The sequence below is a fragment of the Colias philodice genome, chromosome 13 (genome assembly GCF_061535455.1).
Source record: "Colias philodice isolate Cphi_HAF_F1 chromosome 13, ilColPhil1 Martin Lab GWU primary, whole genome shotgun sequence".
NCBI classification, from domain to species: domain Eukaryota; kingdom Metazoa; phylum Arthropoda; class Insecta; order Lepidoptera; family Pieridae; genus Colias; species Colias philodice.
The window spans coordinates 6,561,930-6,580,313 of NC_143098.1; the positions used below are offsets into that span (position 1 = coordinate 6,561,930).

General features: G+C 33.4%; 3 protein-coding genes across 3 annotated transcripts; 1 reads left to right on the top strand and 2 right to left on the bottom strand.

The window, feature by feature from the left end:
* Positions 1-5,484: 5,484 nt before the first annotated feature.
* LOC149483407 (trypsin-2-like) lies at positions 5,485-8,680 on the top strand. The gene is made up of 5 exons (XM_089702422.1): positions 5,485-5,655; positions 5,838-6,054; positions 6,628-6,734; positions 7,790-7,977; positions 8,505-8,680. Exons 1-5 carry the CDS (start codon positions 5,523-5,525, stop codon positions 8,646-8,648), a joined length of 789 nt encoding a protein of 262 aa, XP_089558548.1. The 5' UTR covers positions 5,485-5,522; the 3' UTR covers positions 8,649-8,680.
* Positions 8,681-12,144: 3,464 nt separating this feature from the next.
* Positions 12,145-16,030, bottom strand: rdgBbeta (cytoplasmic phosphatidylinositol transfer protein 1). Its single transcript, XM_089702432.1, has 8 exons — positions 15,804-16,030; positions 15,574-15,722; positions 15,401-15,489; positions 15,262-15,269; positions 15,105-15,176; positions 14,674-14,928; positions 14,026-14,151; positions 12,145-13,708 (listed from the first exon to the last, which is right to left on the bottom strand). The coding sequence occupies exons 1-8, from the start codon at positions 15,852-15,854 to the stop codon at positions 13,529-13,531; spliced, it is 930 nt and encodes a 309-aa protein (XP_089558558.1). The 5' UTR covers positions 15,855-16,030; the 3' UTR covers positions 12,145-13,528.
* Positions 16,031-16,223: 193 nt separating this feature from the next.
* LOC149483409 (trafficking protein particle complex subunit 13) lies at positions 16,224-18,351 on the bottom strand. Its single transcript, XM_089702433.1, has one exon. It carries the CDS (start codon positions 18,076-18,078, stop codon positions 16,870-16,872), a length of 1,209 nt encoding a protein of 402 aa, XP_089558559.1. The 5' UTR covers positions 18,079-18,351; the 3' UTR covers positions 16,224-16,869.
* Between the last annotated feature and the right edge of the window lie 33 nt (positions 18,352-18,384).

Consider the following 18,384-nt stretch of genomic DNA (forward strand, 5'->3'; position numbering starts at 1 on the left):
CTCGGAAACTATAAGTACTACAGTGATGAAATTTGATGGGAATATGTGTTGTATGAACCGCTACAAAAATATGACACTAAATAGTAAAAAAAAGAATTGGGGGTGGGGCCCCCCATACATGTAACTGAGGGATGAAATTTTTTTTTTCGATGTACATACCCGTGTGGGGTATCAATGGAAAGGTCTTTTAAAATGATATAAAGTTTTCTAAAAAACATTTTTCTTAAAGTGAACGGTTTTTGAGATATCAGCTCTCAAAGTCGTAAAAAGTATGTCCCCCCCCCTCTATTTTTATAACTACGGGGTATAAAATTCTAAAAAAAATAGAGGTGATGCATGCTAATTAACTCTTTCAACGATTTTTGGTTTGATCAAAGTATCTCTTATAGTTTTTGAGATAGGTTGATTTAACTGTAATTTATTATATTTGCTGCTACGGAACCCTTTGTGCGCGAGCCCGACTCGCACTTGGCCGGTTTTTATTTTCGTTCCCACTTACCCCTAAATAATATAATAAACAACTAATGTAACAAAAAAACGCATCTAATTCGTATTACCCGTTAGCGAGCTACGGTGGCACAGACAGACACGCAATACACACATAGCGGACATAACACCCCTCTTTTTGCGTCGGGGGTTAAAAATATAATACCTACGACATAATTTCAAAGACCTTTTATATAGAAAATTTACCTAGAAGTAACCATAATGCTATTCGTGCAGGTTTTAGACTTATGAGCAAAAATCTAAATAAAGTTCCTTTGACCCCCCCTACTACCCCCTCAGCATAACCACCCCCCCCCCACGCTTGGGAACTTTCGATATGATCATCTGGACATGTCAAGGAATAACTTTAGCGTATAATTTACGTAATAAAGTAATTCATGTATAGAATGCCTTAGCAAATGTTCGCTGTGATTACTTAAATGGTCATAACTTTTTTATTTATGAACCGATTGACATGAAATAAACACTAAATGTTAAATGAAGCTTACCACAATATATTAGTGAAAACCGCATTTAAATCGGATAAGCCGTTTCTGAGATTAGCGTGTTCAAACATACAGACAAACAGACAAACCGACAAACAGACAAACAGACAAAAATTTTTTTAACGACAGTTTTGGGTTTGGGATCGATTTAGTAATAACCCCTGCTAATTTTTTTTTACATATTTTCATTGTACAGACACCACTTTTCTAGAATTTTATTATATGTATTGATGATGATGATGATGATTAGATATTAGATTACTACTCTACTGACCGCGACTTCGCCCGCTAATTTAAAAAGGGTATCATTTAAGCTATCACCAATTTAATTAGTTTTGTGTTCCTTAAATAATAGGGTTTGTCCTCAAAATAGTAGATCTGTCACCAAAATGTAGTCACCAAACAATGCAAAATCAGTTCCACAATAAATCACCTAAAATCCTGAGATATAAGGTCTAGTACCAAATAAATGTTTTTGTATCTATTATAATAGGTGTGTCCTAATAAGTATTTAAGCAAACTAATTTAAAGAGATCACCAATAAATCATAATTATTATATGTTACTAGAAAATTGCATTAAGTTCAAATAAAAAATTAGGGTTGTCATCATCGTTTCATCCAAAAGATTCTGCTACTTAACTAGACTCCCAAGGTTCTAAATTTCCACTGGTAGTATAAATTATATTTTAATAAAAATTTTATCAGAGTAGTAAATAAAACAATTAAAGTCTCAATAATCAATACTTATTGTTTAAAATAATTACCACTGAACAATCAGCGCTGGTTTAAAATAGCTGGCTTATGGCTAGCAGAATAGTAGATAAAACACTCAATTAAAGTTAAAATAATCAATATTTATTCTTAAAAATAATAACCACTGAATAATCAGCTTGTCGCGCCAATTTTTCTCCGCCCCTTTGATCATTTTTTCATTAAAATTATAAATTGATGTATTAAATTGGTAACGAATACTATTAATTTAATATCTGAACGAAATAAAATGTTACTACTGTATTGGTGACAAAATATCAAATAAAAAGGAGTCGCAGTCAGGGATCGATAATCGATTTATTTGGTGACAGATCTACCATTCTGAGCACAGAGCTATTATTTAAGTAACAAAACTGTTATTATAAGAACGAAGTTTATATTCATGTAATGCAATATAATTTTATTGGTTATCGTTCTCTTATTTTACACATATATTAAGAGCCCTTTGTACTGAAAGTTTAGGCATTTTAGGCACTGAGATGGCTCGCGCCCGCGTTGCGCAGGAGCCGGCGCGGCATGAACTCCGGTGACCTATGAAGGCGGGTGATTATGCCACAGTATAAATAAATCAGTAGTTCGATTTTATTTGCTATCGTAGGAATGTTGTTGATATATAAATTTACTACTTATCCTATACCATTAAACGAGCAATATTTGCATATTTATACAGGGTGTCCCAAAAAGTAGTGATATACTGAAGCTGGGAGGTAGAGGACTTAGAGGGCTATCCGAATCACCCCCATGTGTGTTATGCGATTTTTCGTATTTTCGGAGTTATTACATTTTTTTTCAATTTTTCATCTATCGCCGAGTACGATGAGATTTTTATTTATGGTGACGTGAATTATTGCGCTAGATGCTTGTTTTTTTTTGTGTGCTAAGCTGAAAGATAGGCCAATTCAGTATGGTAACATTTACTATCGTTAGATCTTCGAATGGAATAAAAAAAAGAATTAAATGCTATGAAAGATAAAATTACCCAGTATGTTCATAACTTCAAGGGCCCATAAAAAAATAAAATCACATAAAAAAGGTTTTCCATTTGGCTTTTAAAAACTTGCTCTATCGATCAGGTAGCTACCCTAAAAATTTCATTTTATTATTCTGAAGGCTTCAATCGAAAAATTGAAATCTAAATGTGGTAAGTGCAAAATTTTTATTAACATGATGATTATTAAAACCAATAAATAGGTGTTTAAAAATGAATTTTTTTTAAATAGCCCCGCTGTTGCTCAATGCAAGTGCGACATCACCGTAAAAAGTTGTCTTTTTAATGTCTGAATGCTCTTTTATCATTTTTAATGGTTTCTTCTGCTACTATGAATTTCCGGGTTATTTCGTCCAAATTGTGGCAGTCTCTCGTCTTTGTAGTATCCCCACGGAAAAAATTCAATAGGGTTTATGTCCGGAGACCGTGGAGGCCAGGCTAAAGGGCAAAAATACCCTGAAAGATGGATTGGTCGTTGCAGCCTGCGCATGCGCCGGTGACGCCTGCTTTAAAGCCTGGCCTCCACGGTCCCTCGAATAAACCCCATTGATTTTTTTTCAATGGGGATACTAAAAAGACCTCGGCTACTTGAGAGAATGCCCCAATTTGGACAAAATAACCCGGAAATTCATAGTAGCAGAAGAAACCATTAAAAATGATAAAAAAGCATTCAGACAATTAAAAGACAACTTTTTACGGTGATGTCGCACTTGCACTGAGCAACAGCGGGGCTATTTAAAAAAATTCTGGTAATTAAACACCTATTTATTGGTTTTAATGATCATCATGTTAATAAAAATTTTGCACTTACCACATTTAGATTTCAATTTTTCGATTGAAGCCTTCAGAATAATAAAATGAAATTTTTATGGTGGCTACCTGATCGATAGAGCAAGTTTTTAAAAGCCAAATGGAAAACCTTTTTTATGTGATTTTATTTTTTTATGGGCCCTTGAAGTTATGAACATACTGGGTAATTTTATCTTTCTTGGCATTTAATTCTTTTTTTTATTCCATTCGAAGATCTAACGATAGTAAATGTTACCATACTGAATTGGCCTATCTTTCAGCTTAGCACACAAAAAAAAACAAGCATCTAGCGCAATAATTCACGTCACCATAAATAAAAATCTCATCGTACTCGGCGATAGATGAAAAATTGAAAAAAATGTAATAACTCCGAAAATACGAAAAATCGCATAACACACATGGGGGTGATTCGGATAGCCCTCTTGGTCCTCTACCTCCCAGCTTCCGTTCATCACTACTTTTTGGGACACCCTGTATATTTGTTTGTATATATACAGTGTGGAAATTTTCGATGTGCCCTGAATGGAAAGTACTTGAAATACTAGGGATAGCAAATTTTTCTGAAAAGAAACATTCCTTTTTCAAATTTTATTTTATTATTCAAATCGATAGAAACAATATAAAAGATAATTTATTGTTAATTTCTCGTAAAAATTTTTTGGTCTATTTTATACATACATTTAAAGTTTAAAATGAAACTCTCGTTCTGGATACATTAATTTATTTTCTTCTGAAAATATTGGTAATAATAATTTAAAGTAAAACAAATAAAAAAGGCAAAATAATAATTGAATATAAGTATGTAATAAGTAAGTTAGTGTATTCTAAATTTTTGAAAATCTTTGAATGCAGTTCTATTTCTTTTTAAAAATAAAGGAAATTTGCTATCTCCAGTATTTCTAGTACTTTCACCCAGGGCCCATCGAAAATTTCCACACTGTATTTACAAACAAATATATTAATATGCAAATATTGTTCGTTTAATAGTATAGAATAAGAAGTTAATTTATATTTACAACAATAATCCTAGGATAACTAACAAAATCAAACTACTGATTTATTTATACCGTGACATGCTCGCCGTTTTACTCGCCGCTCGGTTCTAATACGCGAACGGCGACTGCAACGTGGTCGGGAGCAAAACTAGCACAGGTCCTCCCTCGATAACGTCCGGCTGGACTCTGGCTGCACTGACGTGGTGCGCGCGAGTCGCATTTTACGTATTATATTTTATATAGAAAAAAATAAGGGCTAAATTAAAAATCTATCCAAAAACTTCCCTGTAAAACCTGATTAGTAAATGAAATGTCAAATTTTCATAAACATAGCGTTCCCCTAATTCTCATAAAACTGATTATGCTTTTAAAATCGATGTTACTTCTGATTTTTTTTTGATCGAGTCAAATGTTTAATATTGTGTTTTTATCCAAAAAAGTCACTAGATCAAACGTTTATCTGTGCTATATATTTTTTTAGGATTTTAAATATGATGATTTCTATCCAAAAACCATGATTTAGAAACATACATTTCGGAGCAGGGCCCCTTAACATTAATTTGATAATTCATACCTGGGAACAATTTTTGTTTATCTGAGAACGAAAATATTTCGTGGTGATAGATTTATTAGGTGATACAACTTGATGACAAATATAAATTTTGGTGATAGAAAATATAGTTCCCATTTAAAAAAACTAGCTGGCGAAGCTAAACCTTATAATAATAGGAGTGCCTACACGATATAGTTATACCTATGTATTTTATAGGAAAAGAGTACCTACTAAGTAAAAGCCGAAGGCTATTGCATTTAAAATATTCAAATATTTAGTAAAAGTATGATTAAAAACAACACCTGAACATACATACGTCATGGATTTCTACAATACCTACGTAAATAGTAACGGAAGAATTATGGTTATTTTATTAGTGTTTTAGACTTTAAGTGATAATAATCGCACGAAAATGTTTGGCTATAAAACCGTTCCGCAAACATATTGGTTTGCTGTGTTTAGTATTTCGTGTTCGTGTTTATTTATAACAGAAGTCGAATGTCGAAGAATTAAAAGGGTAATTGGTGGAGAGGAAGTCGCATGTGGTATTTCTATTTAAACTTCTTGCATAACACACATTCAACACGATAGTAAAATTAATGTCAACCTTCCTGAAGCTATTGCTTGCAGTTATTACTGAAAATTACTTTTTGCTTCTTATAACTACTCACACATAATCCATGTTAAATCTCATATTTTTATGTAATACTAATCCACAATCTTGTAGGTACACAAGTTCGAGTGGCTTCTCTTAGAAATTCATCAAATTCTCATCATTTGTGTGTTGCCACGGTAATAACCCCTCATCATGCCGTCACAGCAGCTCATTGCGTGGAGGAAACTCCTCAAAGCTACATGTTACAGCTAAATAACCACTGTATAGAAAGTCAAGATGTCCCTAAAGCTCAAGTTCTAGAGATTATCAAACACGACCTTTATAATCCGTAAGTTGCTGATGATTATATTTTAACTGCAAAACTCTATATACCTAAAGAACGTGTTCCACGAGGTCTTTACTTTTAAGATATGTCTATTGTTTAGACACACGCCCTGAGTACTATCTTCCTATTCGTGTGTAAAATTTGATGCTACTGTACATACATATTGACAATTTTATTACATATTCAAAACACATAGCTAACTAACGAAAATAGGATGCGCTAAAATCGAATCTAAACACTAGCAGACCCCGCAGAACAGTTATAGAAAATTGTGATAATGCATGATCATGATAATGTAAATTTCACAGATGTATTACAGAAACCTCAGAAAATTAAAAGCTCTAGTGGCTTGATAGCAATTTCTAACATTTCATCAAATTAAGGTCACCATGCGAATGAGATCTTCCCACTAAACTACAGCTATCTCTACAACTGTTGCGTTTATTTTTTCACCGTATAGGTATAAAAATATCACTAACATATATATTTTTTTTCTGTCTGCCAAGTGTGAATTCATAAAACCATATGCACATTGTCGTATAATCTATATTACACACGCAACTTGTACGGTTTCAGGTTTTCTTACGAGCATGATATAGCTGTGTTACGTGTAAAGCTGAATTTTACTGATATGACGTCGCTTAATGGGACAATATTGCCCGACTCCTCGTTCGGTATATCAGGTAACTGTGAATGAACTGATAAAAATGCTTTACCTTCAAGCAATCAGCGCTGTCAATTTGAACATGCTATTATTAACCCAATTCTTGAGAGCTTGCCAAGCACATCAATTAAATTAAGAAAGTGACATCGGTACACACAACGACATTATATGACAATTTAATGCTGATAATTCACTGTTAATGAAGAGATAAATGCATGTCCTATTTTTACTGATATGTATAAAGGAGAGTGATGCATCTTTACGTCTATTCCACCGATGCGATAAAGACAATGGATTGGTACCTATAATTACAACAAAAAAATCTACTCTAATAAATTAATGAATATTAATCAATACGTTAGAATACATAATATATAAACTTCAATACTAAGCAGTATTGAAGTTTACTACTACTAGAGGTCCACCCCGGCTTCGCCCGTGGTACCTACATATTTCGCAATTATAGGTAGCCTATGTCCTTTCTCGGGTATCAAAATATCTCCATACCAAATTTCATGCAAATTGGTTCAGTAGTTTAGGCGTGATTGAGTAACAGACAGACAGAGTTACTTTCGCATTTATAATATTAGTATGGATTACTACTAAAATATGTAGTTAGTGACATATTTTAGTGATTTTCACGGATATTAAGTTTCTGCTTTATTCTCGACTAGCGGTCCGCCCCGGCTTCGCCCGTGGTACATATTTCGCAATAAAAGGTAGCCTATGTTCTTTCTCAGGGTCTAAAGATTGTCTGTGCCAAATTTCATCAAAATCGGTCCAGTAGTTTATGCGTGAAAACCATACATACATACATAATTACAAACCTTTCCTCTTTATAATATTAGTATAGATTATGCTACCACTACACAAATTTCATCGTTCACGTTTATTTTTCAAACATACCATACTTACTCCATCGCTTCAGTTTTTGACATGATCGTTTGATGCTATAGAAATTAACAAGATGGAAAGTAGCAGCTTTTTGGAACGAATTTAATCTGTATTACTTTTAATTCCCATTGGTTTTTCCCACGTAAAGGTACATCTATAAAACGTCCATGTTATTTTTAGGGAACTGTGGAATATACGGCTACGGATACAGAGACATGAGTGTACAAGAAACATCAGAAACTTTGCAATCCGCCGATGTTCAACTCGTGTCATTAGATGAATGCACTATGTCACTTGGACCAGGATTGGCTCCTAATCCACTCGGCGGAATGTTGTGTGCTATGGGAGATGGCGTTGATGCTTGCCAGGTATTGAGTTGACCGTGAAGTCGATGTTTAAATCATACATTATAAAGTAACGAATGCAAAAAACGGTAGGTAAGTACGTATGGAAAGATATTTTTGCTCTATTTTCGATGTCTCAAAAATATATTTACATGAGACCTTTAAAGTCAAGATCAAAAATATTTCCATCGCGCATTTTTACGAATAGTTTGTTCAATTACTAACATTATAACATAAAAGCTTATTATTATGATACAGTAAATAAATATAAGACGTTATTTTAAATTTATGATCATGTCTGGAAGTGGCATTTTTATCATAGTAAAAACATAAGTGCGTAAAGCAGGATTATTTAAATAGCATTACATAATAGAGTCTACAAGAAATGTAGAGTCGTAGAGTTAGGTATGATTTTATTAAACCCGCAGCTCTAAGACTGGAAGAGTGTGATTTTCCCTTGGTCCATATTTGACTTTAAGATTTGTCTAACGTGATTTCCATATTCCATTATCTTATCGAAATGTAACGTATTATTATTTGGTACCTTTCAGGGGGACTCTGGAGGCCCACTCATATGTGCAGACAAAGTTGAAGGCTTGGCTAGTTACGGGCTCAGTTGCAATGTTCCTGGAATGCCCGGAGTGTATGTCAGCATTGGAGCACATCTAAAATGGTTGCGCAGAATTATTTACTGACAAAAATTTTGAATTTTCTACGTAGTCAAAATTTGCACGATTTTATTATCTTCTGAAGACTATTACGATCTGCGTCTAATAAAATAACATACTTACAAATATTTGAGTCTTTCTAAAGCCTTTTTCAAGTAAAGTTCAACGGAAATCTCATTACCCAGGTTTCTTACATTTTTGTTATTGATAGCCGTCCGTAATATGCGAGTCTACGGTTGGTATTCCTCTTATGTATTATTAAGTCGAACTCAAGTTTCAACGAACCAATTTCAATGGAATCCAGAATAAAGGAACTGCAGACTACACGTAGCGCAGCTTTCATAGTACCTACATTATTAAATTCTAGAAATATTTGTTTGTTCACCAATATCAATATGAAGTTTTCTTTCTCTATATAAGAGTATTTATAATGAATATTTATATGTTTATAATAAAAACGTTATGACTTATGACTAATGGATTATACTTGCCTTGTAATCTATAGCTTCCGGTGAATGTAGATAAAAGAGACTGCTATCACGATGTCTGAATATTTAAGATAAGTATTATTGTTTACGTTCCGAGCCCATGAAGGCCGGCTGACATAGCTAATTGGTTATTTTTCAACAAAACTAACGTTTTTTTCAAAAGCGCATGAAAAAAATTGACAACGGCATGATACGCTTTGGAAATACAGTTTTGAATTCTTCCCTAAACCATCCAGGGTTCATTAGAGGAGGGACCGTAGCTAATGCCGTACATATTTATTTTTATAATACATATTTACTTTTATTATAAAAATATAGATCAATTCGAGAATCATAAAATAAATGTTGAACAGTACGAATGTCACGGTATAAAAAAAAGGTTAAAACTTAAAGTACTATAAAAAACAGTAAATAAAACTCGGTACTATTCTTATAATATGTATTACACGTCTTAATAATTCTTCATTGAATGATATGAAAGCACGACGTCAATAACAATTATTATCTATTACATAACACATACATTCAACGATAGTAGGAAATAACCGAACAACTGTATCGATATCAAATAATAGACAAATAACAATATGCAGAAAGCTCTTTTTTGGTCACAAAGTAACATTCCAACAAATCTAATCCTACAAATACATATTGCAAATGCGAAAGTTTGTGAGGATGAACGTTTTTTTACTCTTTCACGCAAATACAACTGAACCGATTACAATGAAATTTTGTATGTAGGTAGCTGAAGACCCAGAATAAAACATAGGCTTTTTTATCCCGGAAATTCTACAAGTGCCGATACACAATGCCGGTTTATCTTTGAAAACGCGGGCGAAGCCGCAGGCAGAAATCTAGTGATTTTATATTTTACGTGATTATTTAAATCCAAAAATAACATAAACCATGCTTCTATTTGTGCATTTCACGATACGTGCTTGCATTTACAACGAAAGTTAAAAGGAAATTCACAAACGCTATAATATATGATCCTGAGGAAGAAAATTCGATTCGTTTCTTATTTGTAGTGGATGTGCGTCCTGCATTAAGAAGGGCAATAGTGGAAGTCCTATCACATCTGCCGATCGATTTCCATCAAGTAGGCCATCATTCTTGTATTATAGCATTGAGCATAGACAAGAAGACATACATTTATACATTGTATTCGATGGGGAAACGAACCTTTTCCATTTTTTTTTATTAATATCCCACTAAAGCGGTGGTCATTTAACGTAGGATAGAGTGTATCAATTCTTCCATCACACTATATCCATTTTTATTTAGTACTAGATTTCCGCCCGCGGCTTCGCCCGCGTTTTCAAAGGAAAACCCGCATAGTTCCCGTTCCCGTGGGATTTCCGGGATAAAACCTACCCTTTGTGTTAATCCAAGTTACCTTCTATGTGTGCTAAATTTCATTGTAATCGGTTCAGTAGTTTTTACGTGAAAGAGTAACAAACATCCATACATCCATACTTACAAACTTTCGCCTTTATAATAATTTATAATAGTAGTAGGATATTAAGTTTGATCAGAACTAAAATTTTGGAATGTTACCTTTAACAAGTACATAATATTAAATGATAACTTTGGATTCGAGACTATTAAAAAAGGTTTAAATGTGTCATATGATGATAAAATTCAATTAGTACCATCCATCATTGACGCAAAAAAGCTTCATAAATTAAGCATTTATTTAATAACATAGAGAAATTCACCTATTCAATTATTATACTTAAAACTAAATTCTATTTCTACTGCTAACAATAATAGGTAACTTGAATAAAAATATCAATTAACAACCCACTCTTTTCAAGCCTATAAATACTCAATTTAAAGCAAACAATTTTAACTACAAACCCGCTGTAATCTATACCCGCTTATTATTTATAATAAATAGGAAGTTATTCTGACCAAGGAAATCTCTCAAATGAACTGACGGGTATTCAAAAGTAATTGCATAGTATAATGGTTAGGGAGCCAGGTGCAAATTTGGTTAACTATTTCCTCTCAAGAGATAATTCGTCAGACGCATGAGAGTATAGTATTATAAAGCCTCGTGAACGTCAGCTGGCGCTCGGTTGGGGGGGTGAGCGGTTGTAGCCTCCCACGCACGTAGGAAAAAAAATACATTCATTCATTCATTTCCTCTCAGCTAAAAATTTGTCAAATTGTAGCTAACCCAATATCTCAACGAAAAAAAAATAGTCAGCTGGTTACAACATGGTGTATTATACGTCAGCTGGTGTCTCGAACATGAAAGTTAAATTTAAAGAAAAATTTATTTTCCGTTATTTCCTCTCAAACAAAAATTTACCTGATGATAGCTTATATGTAACTGTGGATAAATATATATGTCAGCTGGCTGTATCTTGGTGGAAAAACCGTCAGCTGATACGGGAGGCTACAACCGCTCTTCCCCCCAACCGAGCTCCAGCTGACGTTCACGAGGCTTCATAATACTATACTTTGATGCATTTTACTAATTACCGCTTGAGAGGAACTTGGTCATAAAATCTGCTGCTGGCTCCCGGACCATAAAGAGAAAAGGAAGTTATCTTCGAACAAAGGTATATCGCGCCGTTTGTATGTACGCGGAGCGCTTGGCCACGCCCCCTATTAATGTACGTACGCAAGCTTGACGAACGCACACAACGCCGCCGCTCGGTTCCTTCTCATGGACCGTTCTCGTGAGGGTCGCGCCATTGCTGTTAGCGGTCAGTGTTTGCTTTTACAATTATTTAACCCATTGAGCCCCGAACGGCCCGATCGGTCCACGACTCAATAGATTTTCTATTGTGTCTGTGATTCCGGGGCCTGAGTTATTAAAAAATCTATGGGACAAGTGACAACCCTGCACCTCGCGACTTTAGGTACCGTGCGCTCCTAAACGTCGGGGGTAGGCCTTGTCTCTTTATACGATGTAAATTGTCTCAATCTCACCAGTTTAATCCCTCAGTCCCGGAATCACAGACACAATAGAAAATCTATTGTGTCGCGGCCCGATCGGGCCGCTCGGTGGTCAATGGGTTAACAAACGAACGGGTGACAAAAAACAATTCACCATAGAGTGTAAGAACTCAGGTATATGTCCTTACTAACATAAAACATGTAGGTAACTATGTATTTGTTATATTTACCTTTTAAAAGAAAGCATCCCGTCGAACAAAACTACTAATATAAAATTCTTTCCTAGCTTATACTTCATATGTGTAATAGACATAGCAATTAAATTCAAGACAGAATTTACAAACGAAATCGCATACGTGAAAAAGTTCCTTAAAGACAAATAAATACGTTCGCACTTAACACTATTATTAATTAATGCATCAATTCTTTTTAGGCCCAACTACACACCAAAATATATTTGAAATAGTTAATTCTTTGTACTTTTTATGAAAACTCCATATTAAAACCAATTTCACAACTTGCTGCTGACATTATTAAACACTAGCTTTCCGCCCGCGGCTTCGCTCGCTTTGTCTAAAACATAATAAATTATATACTTACTAAAACCTTCCTCTTGAATCACTCTTATCTTTTAAAAAAAACCGCATCAAAATCCGTTGCGTAGTTTTAAAGATTTAAGCATACATAGGGACATAGGGACAGAGAAAGCGACTTTGTTTTATACTATGTAGTGATAGTGATTAACAGGCATATTTAACATTTTTCCACTCATATTTCATTGTTTATCGTTTTTATTAACACATATATTAAGGCAAATCATCAAGTTGTGAAAATGGCCATAAATATACTATTTCTGTTAGTCAACATGTAAATCTATGAATCATTTATACATTAAAATATATGAGAAAAAATATGTCGTTTTTCCTCCGAGATGTTATCAATAATGGACCAATCTTACAACATAGAACACGCACTATCACGCACGACACGATCAGATATCATAAGATAAATACGTTCATACTTCTATAATTTACAAACTAACAAATTGAATTCCCATTATTTGTTCATAGTATACATTATTTTGATCTTTTGAAAAAAAAGTAATTTTATTATATGGAAACTTAAAAAATAGACGACATAATTGCCTGAACCCTTGGCCTGTATATAAAAAGCTTTGGCTATCACAAATCACAAACAACATAATTTTAACACTGTTACCCAATGATTTTTTGGATGCATGAATTCTCATGAAAATTAATTAACCCATTCTATTCTACATTTTCATAGGCCGTTCCTTCCCTTATATAAAATAGATAAAGATTAGAAAATACTATAAGATTGTTGAACTAAATGTATAATTTAACTACAAGTGCAATCAAGTTACAATAAAAAGCAAATAATTGTGCTAGAAATCTCAAAGCGATAAAGTAAGGAATTTTACATAGATTCTACAAAAACCCAAACTAAACCCGGCATACGAGCAAATTAAACTATAATAATATCATTTATTTATGACCATGAAAACCATGATTTTGATTCTGTTGGTGTTCCAGTAGCCGACGGAGATTTAGGTGTTTTTGGTGATTTCGGAGATTTTGGTGTTTCTGGTGATTTCGGAGATTTTGGTGTTTCAGGTTGTGAATTATCGCTTGTTTCCTGGCCCTCTGCGTTTTCCATAGCCGTTTTTACCTATGAACAAAATAAAATGGATTTAAAATTAAAATATAAAGCTCCAATGAAATTGCAAAGTAAAATTGAAAACATGATGCCATTATTTCATGGCACAAACAGCCATTTATTTTGCATGGCATTTAAAAAGTGAATGTAATGCCAACTTTAGAAAATTTTGTAGCCAAAACTCTTTTGAGAATTTAAAAATAGCTACTTCAAAGATATTTTACATTTATACATTTAAAAATAGCTAAAATATATTTTTAAATTCTATTGTGCCCTTTCCACTCCTTTTTTTTCTAACTGAAAAATGCTTAAATTTAAATAATAATTACCTTGATATTTGTTTTGGCTTGCATATCTTTTTCATAATTTCTCACATCTTCAATCTGCATGTTGAACCACTCGTCCATCCACGTAAAAGCTTGTCTATGGCCAAGTAAAAGGATTTCGCGAATTGCCTGCATTTCAAATATTATTAAAATGTTTTATTAGGTAAGTAATAATTTAACCCATTGAGCTCCAGCCCCCAAGCGGCCCGATCGGTCCCAGACACAATAGATTTTCTATTGTGTCTGCGGTTCCGGAGCCTGAGTTATTAAACTGAGTAATTTCATTTTGTTTTTATTAATTCAAAGTTCAACTATAGACTATCAGTATTTTAATTTCTTTAGTACAGTTGCTTGTCACAATAGTTACTTTATTTTTTCTTGCATCGCAATTACATAATCATGAATTATTAGTGCTTTACATTAATTGAAGTCCCATGTGGAGTAATAGTGGGGTAAGGGGCAGATGCATTATACATCTTTTTCACTGACTGATTGATTGATTGATCGCACCCAGTACCCCTCGGTGCTACGCTCACGCGTCAACCACTATGCCTTTACATCTAGTACCTCAATAATAATGACTGAATCTAATTAATTATTTCATCGGAAAATCTATCTAAAAAATTATAATTACAAATTCATATGACTTACACTTTGAACATAATCTTCCACTTTAGTCTGTAAGCCCCAAACTTCGAATTTAGCATTGACAAGCTTATAGCAACACATTATAGGCTTGTGTGTGTCCCTCCACCCTTCAACCAATGGTCCACGCCCAGTCTTTTCCGATTTAAACAGCTTTGGATCTTCATTATCTTTATAATGATGTGGTTTTATTTCATCATAGGCAATATCCAGAAAATCAACTTGCCGCAGTGCTAATTCTTCATCAGTGAGATGTAAACACTGAAATTATTAGAATTATTATATGTATTCATTTTTTTTCATTATTTAATTAATATGAAAGCAGCTTCTTCTTTTTTGAAAAATTAAATGTTATAATAATATATCAAGTATCCGATTAAATTATTTTAGAACTGAACTATTATGACTATAATATTAAATATATTACTTTTACATACATTTTCTGTAGTGCCATTGTTATCCTCATATCTGGTTTGTATTGACACTGAAAACTTTGGTATGAAGGAGCACTGAAAAGAAAAAAATTAATGTACAATGGTAAGAACATCTTTTGGTTAAGTATACAAAAATAGTTGTTTAACTTGTGTTACTTACTGTGTATTCTAGAAGCAGTACATGGAAACAAAGAATAATATTATGTGATTAGTATTCACTAATAATCATTAAATTTCATTGTAGCTTATAATGTGTCTATTAATTTCATACCAATACAATATAATAATACTAAACTCACCAGTTATAGTATAGGGATAATAATTCCATGCCTTTTCAGTTACGTAAAACAGTTTAGGAATTATATTTTGGACCCAATATGGTAAGTGACTGTAAAGATGTATTCAATAAATGAAATAGTGTCAGGGTTTACACACATTACATTAATTATTATATGTATGAACTATGAGTTACCTAGAAAGGTGTATTCTCTTTTCGGTGAATTGACCAACCCCATTTACTTCATCGTTAACTTCTTCATTCGCTATCACCTCTACACCTTCGCCAGTGGTGGATTGTTCGTAGCTGTGGCGAGCTATCATATACAACTGCCCTATTCGGTACTATAACAAAAGAAAATAAATCTTTTATCGTAATGAAGATCATTATTAACCTTTACAATAATATTTAAGAGCGTTATTTACCTCTTCTACAGTTAAAGGCATGCATATCCTGTATTCCTTAGTCAGAACCATTGTGGAATAAATAACTTCGTGAATTACCGTAAATATATATTTCTATAAGTGTCGGTTTTTAAATTCTTAAATGTTACTCAAAAAATTTTGTGAATTAAGCTCTTGGGATATTGAACAAAGTATAATTTTATAATTTCGTCTTTCGACAAGTCAACAGTCAACTATCAAATATCAATGTCAAATTCACAGATAACTATATATTAGTGTCAAATTAGAATAACAAAAACTCAGAGCAACAAAAAGTTAAAAGTCAGTTAGACAGAGTATAAATGACATACCTATTAAAACACACAGACTATATAAATAAACTACCGAACCTAACTAATATTATAAATGCGAAGGATGTGTGTGTGTTTGTTACTCTTTCACACAAATACTACTGAACCGATTACAATAAAATTAAGCACACATATAGAGGGTAACTTGGATTAACACATAGGCTAGGTTTTATCCCGGAAATCCCACGGGAACGGGAACTATGCGGGTTTTTCTTTGAAAAGGCGGGCGAAGCCGCGGGTGGAAAGGTAGTGAACTATATTTGGGTCTATCATGGACACTGACCTGTATAAATACAAGTACTATTAGAGGTCTGAGGTCAGTGATCATGGATGACTGTGTGGATGATTTACACGAAATGTCTAGAATCTAGATTACAAAAATGCATCTATAATATAATTTAATCAGGGACTGTGTTTATGCTATATGTGTCCTCTAACCTCTTCTCTTATCTCCTCTATCGATTTATATTTTAATTAGGGTATGTGTTTGAGATGAAAAAAATCACAAAACAAAATGAATTAACAAGAAATTCAAATAATACATATATAGATTTTATTAATTTCATAGTAATAATAATTTACTTATCATTAGTTCCAGTCCTACTAAATATAGCAGATAAAAAACACTGAATATAAAATAAAACTGACTTATCCTTTTAAAAGCAACTAATAATGTTTAAATAGATAACTTTCGACAAATAATACTAGGCTACTGTAATATTTACTGAATTGTGATTCTAATACACATAAACAGAAGCCAAATCATCATAATCATAGGTTCTTTTCAAAAACAGATCCATTAAAGAAATTCCTGTTATGCTATGTAGCCCAGTGTTTATAGGTAAAGCAGTCAAATTAATGAATGTTATATTTCCAGGTTCTAATGGCCCCAATTTTCTATTGGAAATGCCACACCAAATTAAGCTGGAGTCTTGATGTGAACGAAGCTTCAGAATTAGGTCCAATGTTCTCTCACTGGCATTCACTATTTTACATTTAAAATTAAATGGTTCATCTATAGGGATCTTACTGGGTAAATTTTCATATGTCACCCGTATGTCACCATACTCTGGAGTCATCCTCTGAAGCTGACTAGTCTGTAACCTCCCCTTTTCTCCCAAATTAGACCTCCACACAATATCCAATTTACCAATGTTCTTTGCTGCAGCAATAAGTTTTATATCTGAAGCTATGTTAGGCTTTGGTGAAAGGCAATATAGGTACTGGCAGCTCTCTTGAGGTTGAAGTAGAGTAACCTCACCAAATACAGACTTGCCATCAGATGTTTCATTTAATGATTTAACTGCAAACTGTTGTGAACTGTCAAGGGAAACTTGCTCCAATATAATTGGTCCAGATGTTATATTCTGAACTTGAGCTTCAAGAAAAACTTCATCTGATTCTGCATTATAAAACTTAGTTTTAACATCCAGCGGCTTCAGAACTTCAAACTTGAAGAATTTCCTGAATGAAGCAAGAGTATTGTAATTGGACATATATGTTACTTCACAAACTAAAATGTGTGTGCCCAAGTCTTTTACTTCGTGGTGGATCACATCCCCTAAGGTTTCATCAATATCCAACATCACAGGAGATTGATGTTGTTGGGTTGCTAAAGGGATCCTTTGAGAACTAGTTTGTAAGTCAGCCTTAACAGATACGCTTTGAACAGGTTGATTTGTTTCATTATGGACACAAACATAACAAGAAAATGTTTCACCTAAATAAATATTACCAAAACTTTGTGGCAGCAACAGAAATTGTCCAGCAGCTAGAGTTTCCATTTGAACAACAGATGTAGCATCATCCTTTAAATAATTGTTCAGTATATTCCCCGGTAAATCCTTGAAGTCGCATGTTACAATCTTGGGGCTTATAAGTGCTGGCTTGGTAAGCCTCATTACTTTTAATGCCACTAAGTGGTCTACACCTTCTTTATTCTCCATCGTTACTTAAACTATTATCTTTTTATGAGAAAATTCAATAATCCCTGTAAGCACAAAGATCTTCCACAGTTCCACTTTTCTCAATATCAATAATATTTTGTCATTTTAGAGTTTGGGCTGTCAAGTGTCAAGTATCAGCTGTGTGTGACATTGCACCGATTGTCACCATACTACCATAGAGATTGTCACTTAAACAGCCCGAGCTTGGGAATAATTAATAATTATGTTATCCATGCTTTTGTCGCTTTATTATCTGCATAAAGTAACTTTGAATAAAAATATATAAATTACACAACTGTGCAATTC

Coding starts and splice junctions, on each gene's coding strand:
- LOC149483407 (XM_089702422.1), top strand. CDS start 5,523: ATGTTTGGCTATAAAACCGTTCCGCAAACATATTGGTTTGCTGTGTTT. Junction 6,055..6,627: donor AAACACGACCTTTATAATCC/GTAAGTTGCTGA, acceptor GTACGGTTTCAG/GTTTTCTTACGAGCATGATA. Junction 6,735..7,789: donor CTCCTCGTTCGGTATATCAG/GTAACTGTGAAT, acceptor TGTTATTTTTAG/GGAACTGTGGAATATACGGC.
- rdgBbeta (XM_089702432.1), bottom strand. CDS start 15,854: ATGGTTCTGACTAAGGAATACAGGATATGCATGCCTTTAACTGTAGAA. Junction 15,723..15,803: donor TGCCTTTAACTGTAGAAGAG/GTAAATAACGCT, acceptor CTTTTGTTATAG/TACCGAATAGGGCAGTTGTA. Junction 14,152..14,673: donor TGGAAGATTATGTTCAAAGT/GTAAGTCATATG, acceptor TTTGAAATGCAG/GCAATTCGCGAAATCCTTTT.
- LOC149483409 (XM_089702433.1), bottom strand. CDS start 18,078: ATGGAGAATAAAGAAGGTGTAGACCACTTAGTGGCATTAAAAGTAATG.